The sequence below is a fragment of the Phalaenopsis equestris genome, unplaced genomic scaffold (assembly GCF_001263595.1).
Source record: "Phalaenopsis equestris unplaced genomic scaffold, ASM126359v1 Scaffold000873, whole genome shotgun sequence".
NCBI classification, from domain to species: domain Eukaryota; kingdom Viridiplantae; phylum Streptophyta; class Magnoliopsida; order Asparagales; family Orchidaceae; genus Phalaenopsis; species Phalaenopsis equestris.
Genome location: NW_018165313.1, coordinates 1082888 through 1091874, shown reverse-complemented (window position 1 = coordinate 1091874; position 8987 = coordinate 1082888). Strand labels below are relative to the sequence as shown.

The following is an 8987-nucleotide window of genomic DNA, read 5'->3' as shown; positions in this document are numbered from 1 at the left end:
AGGGCTACAAAGACAAATTCCATGAAAACTTTAGTTAATTTGAAAACAAATGAACAAGTAATAGAACCAAGGATTATGCAAAAGAACTATGAATAAGAAAATAAGTAGAGAATGCTTTATTTACTATATTATGAATCATTAAAAAAAACATATTCACTCAATACCATATGTCGTAAACCATTCTTCACAAAAAAGTTACAATTTTTTTTTTTTTTTTGTGATAAACATTAACACTTTCTATATAACAATATTGTATTTAGTGTCAAATCGGTTGACACTTTATAAATTAGGGCTAAAATAGTCCTATGAAAGTTTATTTGAGCCCTTATTTAATATACATGGAGATCAACTTGATATTTTTATAAATCCAAGGACTAAAGTGAGCTCAAGTGGGAGCATTTTGCCACTTTGGGTGATAAAAATGTAAGAGATAGGGCTGTAATATTCAACATTTAGGGGGACATAAAAAGCAAGATTAACAATGCGCGGCGGCATTTAGCGGGATAAGATCATAAGAATTATTGTCCGTCTCAGGGCAATTCAGTAATTCCACAATGAAGATATTTTGCGATCTGTCATACAGCTGTGAGCCCGCTGAAGTATGGTTAAAGCTGCTCTATAAAACGTTGATCGGGGAACTCTAGGGTTTCTCGTGCTCCGTCTACCAGAGGTGGGCCGGAATCGCAGCCACCTCTTACCACGTCCTTCTTCCCGCTACCTTTGTAGGTTATCGTTCCGAACCTCTTCGTTTTTCTATCATGGCTGCTTCCGATGTTGAATTTCGTCTATTCATTGGCGGTCTTTCCTGGTCAACGGACGACAAATCGCTACAGAGCGCCTTCAGCACCTTCGGCGACGTACTCGAGTCAAAGGTATGTTTGATTCTGGATCAAATCGTTGTCCGCCTTCCGATCTCGTCGTAGATCTCAGATCTGATACTTTTGATTGCTGCTGGTGTAGGTTATCAATGATCGGGAGACGGGGAGGTCGAGGGGCTTTGGATTCGTGACTTACGGTAACGAGCAGGCTATGCAGGACGCCATCGAGGGAATGAATGGGCAAAACCTTGACGGTAGGAACATCACCGTCAACCGGGCTCAGTCTCGATCCGGCGGTGGAGGCGGAAACGGAGGCGGAGGCGGAGGCGGCGGTTATCGCGGTGGTGGTGGCGGATATGGAGGCGGCGGCGGCGGTGGATATGGAGGTGGAGGTGGTCGGAACGATGGTGGCTTTGGAGGTGGGAGGAGCGATGGTGGATACAACCGTGGTGGCGGTGGTGGAGGGGGGGAGCGCGGGTTTGTAGGAAGGGCGAGATCGTGGTTATGATGGCGGATCTCGCTACTCAAGAGGCGGGGGAGGTTCTGATGGGAACTGGAGAAACTGAAGGGACGTCAGATCCGATCTTATTATGGAACTGGGTCTTTGTAGTAGAGACGGTTCTGGTTATCTAGGGTTTTTGATTTGGTCCATGACTGCTGAGTCTTGTTGTTTGTTGTCGCTTGTTTTTTAAAACACTAGGGTGCTACTTGGATGATGAGATTGGAAAAAAGAAATGGTAAATCCAAACTTGTTCGCTTTTGCTAGATTGTTTTGTTATGGGTGTTGTGATTGGAAAAGCATTTGTTTTTAATTTAGATTTTAATAATGAAGAAAATACCATGAAGATTCATAACTTGCTTGTGTTTGTCTTAGTTCAGGAGTAGGTTTGAATTTCAGGTGATTAGACTGCAGTTTTTAGACGGAAATTTTGCTCGGGAGCTAAGATCTTGACATTTTCAGAAGCTCATTTGAAATGAATAGAACGGGACAGAGAGGAAATTGAAGACTAGTAATAATTTGATTTTAGCGAACTAACAACCTAATGGTATCATAATCAATGCAATATGAGTGTTGAATATGATATGACTTTTGGAAAGGACGACAAAAATCAAGTCCGAACAAGCTAATAATTGGTTATAAATGATTTTTGGAAATTTTCAGGGTTAAATGGATTTTGAATATGTTATGATTCTAATTAATTCGAGTGTCTTAGCATGTCAAATCTATCGAGTTCAAGACTCTTGTTTTATTTTTTTCCAGTTTTTCATGTAAAATGTTTTGGTGTTTTTATTGATTATTGTGTTAATTTTTGTATAACGTTAAAGATAATAATAATTTATTATTTTACTTTTGTAAATTTTCTAACCTGAGCCCAACATTTCGTTGGTTTTTGGGCTTGAGGTATACACATGTATATTATTATACCAACTGTTAAGAGACGCATCATTGGACTTATTATTCACAGCAACAAGTGATGTGATCAATAAAAAGACAATCATGGCATTGCTTTTGTGATGGCTATGCGTGTAAATGAGTTGAATTGGCTTTGGAACTTATTCAAACTTGATTTATTAACAAGCTGAAAGAGTAAAGAAGTTCGGTTTGAGCTCAATTTAATCTTGCCAATCTGTTTTAGTTTTGAATCTTGATCCTATTTTCTCACTTCTAAATTAAAATTTGATTGTTGGTGAACCTCCGGGCCTAGGCTTGGCTTGATGCTTAGATATGAAATCAAAGTTCAAATTTTATAGATGTAAATGCATAGGAATTTGGTGCTATGTATGTGAATTCAATGTTAAACGTTGGCAGTGGATATGTAAAGAATTGTGTGATATGCTTCTAAATCTCCCAAAACGTTATCTTCCAGGCAAGAAATTATAGAGATACATATTTTCAATGAATTTCTTCTCAGAACAGAACAAATGCGTGTGAAGAAATTACAGTTAATTTATTTTACAATTTTCATCTACATTCCATTAGGTTTCCTCTGTTTCAAATCTCTTCAAACAGAACAGAGTTCTTGCAATTCCTTCTCCCCTCACAACGCAAATTAAATTCAGAAGAAAAAAAAAAAAAACTTCCTAGTAAAATCATAGACAAATCATACCAAATTTCACCAGCAATTACCAGTTTTGGAAACTCCCAAAAACTGTGAATCACAATTATAAATAATCCAAAATCGACCATTCTCGAACAAAAAACGAACCCTAGAATTCAACCGGCGGTTCAATCCTCGTCTCGTTCATCACCGACGATCGATTAATCTGCAGAAAAAAAAAGGGAGTAAAAAGTATTCGGAATAAGCGGCGCTCTGTAAGAATAGGTAAGAAAAACCTACAGTCCGTGATTTGCGGCGTTTGACGAACTCGGAAAGGCCGCTGATGGTCTTCTTGAGGCAGATCCGATGCTGCTCCACTGAGGTATGAACGAATTGATCGACGTGATCCTTCACACCGGCGAGCAGCCCTTCCTCCGCCGATTTCTTTTTCCAGCACGGCGACTCTGAATCCGATCCCGATTTTGGTGATTCCATTAGAAAAAAGGAGGTGGATCTCGATGGAAACTTGGATTTGAGAAGGATAGAGGGGATTGATTGAATCGCACACAGAGAGAGAGAGAGGGGTGTTAGCGTTTTCTTTGGTGGTTGGATGAAGAGGGAAACGAGATAAGCAGATTCGAAGATTGATGCTTGGATTCCACGCCGCCCGTTCTTTTTAATAATGCATTTTCCACCGCATATTTAAATCGTGACTCACGTTTTTTGTAGAAATAAAAAAAAGATTTTTATATATATATATATATTTTTAGTTTGAAGTTCACGCTCAATTTTATTAATAAAATAATAAAAATATAAAAGATGTGTTGTGATGGAAGATTCTCTTATGTTATAGTGGGGCTTACCTTCAATAAGGAGCTACACCAATCTCATAAATTTGAGAAAATAGAATTAAAAATAGAAATGAGAACACAAGAAAGACAATCCAGAAAAGAACAGAAGGAGGTATCTTCAAAAATTTTCACAATGAATATAGAACGTTTGCAGAGAACAAACTCAGATTTTATCTTTACAATCGAGGAAGCTTACAAAATGTCACTTCAAATCCTTCGTCTCGATTTCACACACATCAAAATTCTCCTCTTAGATACTTTTCTCCTTCACCGGAGACTTGCTGAAGAACTCGTGTGTCTAAACGATAATTTTTCTTCGTTGAAAATGACATCTTAAATCGAAATCGAGAGCCAATCTTATCTGACACAAGAGCGTAGGAAGTGGGCATTAAAGCGCCAGTCACTCAGGAAAAAAAAAACATGAAATCATAAGTGCACCGAGACTTAGGCACATAAGCGCCAGAAGTTGGGCGCAGAAGTGCCCACGATCGGGGTAGAAGCGCCCAACTTACTGCTTATGGGCGCATGAGCGCCTCAAGTTGGAAACAGAAGCGCCCAGAAGTTGGCGCTGGAGCGCACCATTGTGGTGCCCCAAATCAGGCTCTACACCATAACAAGGACAAATACATTAAAAAAATCCTAAAAATAAAACTATTAATTATTGGACAGTCATTGAAACAAGAGGGAAAAATAATAATTCGTCCAACAAATCCAAACAGAAGTCCCAACTAATTGAAGTTGAAACCACTACGATTTATATTAACATAAGATATCAAAAACAAAACACTGAAGACAAATCTTTGATTAGAAACATCAACAACTACAATTTAATTGAACTGACAGTCTCCAACTAAATGAATGTGACTATAGTAGACTTCACTAGATGAGGAAAACAACAATTTTCAAAACTTCAGAACATTATGGATTGACTGGCAGTCTCCAACTAAATGAATGTGACTATAGTAGACTTCACTAGATGAGGAAAACAACAATTTTCAAAACTTCAGAACATTATGGATTGACTCCACTGCTAATCAAAGTTGACTTGAAACAACAACAACTCCAACTCATCTCAGAACATAAAAGTTCTAACTTAAAGTTCCATCTAAATAGAAAAACCAATCGCCTCACAAACGGCTCTCAATGACCATCTTGGCATAATCCACTTAAGAAAGCGAAAACCAAAAGATAAAAGTACTTGGAGAAACAACTCATAACTTGTAAAAGAAAGTGAATCCAAATCAAATCAACAACTACCATATAACAAAGTGAAGTCAGACTTAATCAACAACCACCACCTCCAAAATATACAAGTCGAAATTTAACAGACAACAAATAGTTATTTTAAACTCGAGAGGCTAGAAAGTAGACACCAAGTTTGACGCCTAGGCGCCAGACCCCCAACACGTAAAACAACCCAAAATGTAACATCTTGAACCCAAGAGAGCAAAAAATAGGTGCCACGGTCGCAACGCCTAGGCGCTCAAAATCAAGTGCCAAGGTCTCGGTGCCTAAAAGACAGCCTGTTTTTAGACCCCACTTTTTTTTCTCAAAATTTTAACCCGACACACCTCCCTAGGCAGTTGAAAAGTGCAGTTTTCTTGGATTTTGGGGAGATATGCCTATGGTGGAGAAAATGTTGTGGATGAGACCTTTTCTAAGCCTTTTTGGGAAGGTTTGAGAAAAGGTGGGCAGGCCTTTTTTTTTAAAGGGAGAGGGAAAAAGGCTTGGTTGGTCCTCCTCTTTTTCTTGCCATTAGAGAGTAGGAGAGCTGGTTTTGCAAGAGGAGAGCTCACCTTCTTCTTCTTCATTGGAGAAGATTTTTACGGGCTAGTTTCTCTTAAGTTGGAGAGTTCTTGAGTAGGAAAAGTAAGAAGCTTCTTCCTTTTTTCATCTTCTTCTCTCAAAACTCATCTTCCTGCACTGCAATCTCTTCTCCCTCCTTTTCTTCTTCCTCCCTACCACCTTTCTTAAGTGTGTAAGGCAATGTTAGAGGAGAAGCTCTTGAAAGAGGAAGCCTGTAGAGAAAGCTTCTTGGAGGAGGGCATCATCTCTTCTATGTCAAAGGAGAGCTTCTTCACTCTATGGGGAAGGAGTGGAGGTTGGAGCTTGGAACTTCACTAATTTCTCCTTTTAAATGAGAGTTTCTTCTAGGAAGGAGCGAAGCGAACCTTGCCAAAACAACGCTGGAGCTCAAAATAATTAAAGAGAATGTTTTAATCAACATCACGGTGGTAAGAACTCCTCCAAACTCTTGCTTTTCCATTTCTAGAGCCCCTAGTTCTGGATGTTAAAGATTATAGGTTAAGTTTTTGTGCTTAGAGAGAAACCCCCTTAGGTGAAGAGCCCTTGCGATTCCCCTACAAATCTAAAGAGAAAAAATCACAATTTTCTTATCTTAGATAAGAAATCTGAAAGTGGGGTTATACTGATCCCATCATTTGTATCGGTGGTTTCATCCGGACGAACATTTGAAACTCATCGATCAAGAAGATGAAGGTATTCCTTTGGTCTTCATCCTCTTGGTCGTGGAGAATCCTCCTTGTGAGTGATTCCCCTCCTCGTGTCATGCAAACAGAGGTAGGTGTCTTGTTGCTTCAGCAATAAAGAGTTGGTACACCTCTCCATCCTTTCACCCTAGGTTCCCTGTGAGATCGCAATGACAAGCTTGGTTTCGCCGTCAAAATCAATTAGTCCTCATTTCATGCATGAATCTGCATTCATCCGATATGTTTGGCATGAATTTTAAAATGTGTATAAAAAATGTCTTATTTTTTCATGTTTTGTTGATAAGTCATCCATGTTATTGGCTTGATGGGCTATCGTTCAATCCGCTCGACCAATCGACCGCCACCTACCTGATCGACTCGACCAACCATTCTTCATCGATCGACTGTCTTGACATGATCAACCATTCTTCGTTGATCGTCTGCCTATACCGGTTCGATCTACCACTTCCATCGGCTCAACCGATCAACAACCACTTGCCTGATTGGCTTAACTGACCATTCTCTATCGATCGACCGCCCCGACCTAATTGACTATGCCTCATTGGTTGATCGCTTATGCCGGCTTAATCAACCACTTTCGTCTGCTCAAACGATCGGGTGCCACCAGTCTAATTGGCTCGACCGACCATTCTTTGTCTTTCAACCGCTTAGGCCCGATCGATTTTTGCTCGTCCATTAACCACCTACGCTGGTTCTATCGACCACTTATGTTGGCGCAACCGGTCTGCCGCCACCGGCCTGATCGAGTTTAGCTACAATTCTTTATTGATTGGCCGCCGAGACCTGATCGACTGACAGCCTACGCCAGCTCGATTGACCACCTTCGTAGGCTCGATCAATTGACTTCCATTAGCCCGATCAGAGCGATCGACTATCCTTTGTCGATCGGTCGTGTATGGTCGATCGACCACCTCCATCGCCTCGAACAATCGGCCTCCATGGGCCTAATCATGTCGATTGACTCAACTTAAATGTTGCATTATTGTGTGTTTGTTTCATACTACTTGCATAGTTGCATTAGTGAATTCACATTAACACATTGTTTGTGTACTTGTGAGCATATGCCTTCATATGCTCATAACGAGTATTTGTGCCCCATTTAGGTGCAATACTTCATGCCCGTTACTCGACATTCTCTCTTGTCACCATGCACTGTGCCCTGTGTTTGCACTCTCATTTGTGGACATCTACATGTTTGCTTGCATTGCACATTGTGTGCTTGCATTTCATATGCTCGTGGTTCGTACATGAGTCATTGCTCTTGCACACTCACTTTCGACATTTGTGTTTCTTCTTAGGGGACGATGTGCAGGTCAAGCATACCCATTGCGTGATTCTCCCCTAACAAGGATGACAATCTTTCATCTCTTACAACACAACTTCATACAACTGTTAATATTTTTTGAGTTACGGTTCCTCACATACTCACCCCTGACACTCATGTGTCTTTTTTGAGTCACTGTTCCTCCCACACTCACTCCTGACACTCGTGTGTCTTTCTCGAGCCACTGCTTCTCGCACACTCCTTTACTTCCTACAACACCACTTCAAACCACCCAAGGTATTTTCTCAAGTCACTGCTCATCGCACACTCACTCCCGAAACTCGTGTGTCTTTCTTGAGTCGCTGTTACTAGCACACTCACCCTGGCACTTTTGTGTCTTTCTTGAGTCACTGCTCCTCGCATACTCATTTCTGACACTTATGTGTCCTCTTCAGAAATGACTTGCACCTCAAGCCTACCCTGTGTAGGTTTCTCTCAAGCAAAAAACACACCACCTCATCAACATTGTGCGTCTCACATACATATTACTGCATTGTTGGCACATTCGTCATTAGTATACACCTTCGTATACTTATGACAAATATTTGTTATCTTGTGATGGCTCTTGCCTCGATGGAGTGGTCACAACGCACTAGATCTCCTTGTATCTACATGTGTATCCTCGATCAACTCGGTGATGAAGCTGCCTCGTTAGCTGAGTAAACCTCTGTTGGTCATGACACGACAACCAGTATTGCCCGCGAGGATGTCTCAGTAGGCAACACTAGTTATCGAACTGTGACTAGCACACATATATGTGCTAAGGTTTCAATAAGTCTAATAGGTGCCACTTAGGTTATTTTCATCTTAGGACCTATTTTAAAAATATAAAAAAGAATTATATTTTTTTATTAAATGTCATTTTTTTCAAAATCTACTTTGAAGCTACTTGTATCCTTATACTTAGACCATACATAAGGTCAAACTTTTAAAGTTTTGGTTCATACAAAACTAGCATTTAGTGACACTTCTTACAATCCTTGGATCGTTAGGATGAAGTCGAGGATGGCGACCCCATCAAAACATACGTTAACCTTTTGTCTGCACATGCACTGCACACACTTAGATTCTGTGATTATGACATTCTACGATGGATGGTGTGTTAGGATAAGACTAGGGTGCTAGGTAGTCTTTTTTGATGCCCTGACTATAGTTATCTGCTGGTTTGGTTGCTCTAGCTATGTATCACTTTTGTGCTTCTTTGTATATTTACGGGGTGTGAGACTTGTGCATTAGTATATATAAAGGCGGTCTGCTTGCAGGGTGCTACATCTAACATTGAGGAGCTGTAATGATTTACACTAACACATTTTCTGCAGGTGATGTTAAGCTCTCCCTTCGTCAGACCCAAATGTGGTCTATTTCACTTGCATGCTATAACTTGTACTAATCACTATGTTTTATGGGTCGAGTCTTTTTTTTATTTTACCATGTACTTTTAAAGT

At 40.2% G+C, this 8987-nt stretch overlaps 1 protein-coding gene across 1 annotated transcript; it reads left to right on the top strand.

The window, feature by feature from the left end:
• Window positions 1-629: 629 nt before the first annotated feature.
• On the top strand, window positions 630-1630 carry LOC110032006 (glycine-rich RNA-binding protein 1-like). The gene is given in 3 exon segments (XM_020735503.1): window positions 630-872; window positions 961-1308; window positions 1310-1630. Coding segments are annotated over 3 exon segments (537 nt in total). The 5' UTR covers window positions 630-758; the 3' UTR covers window positions 1385-1630.
• Window positions 1631-8987: the final 7357 nt, after the last annotated feature.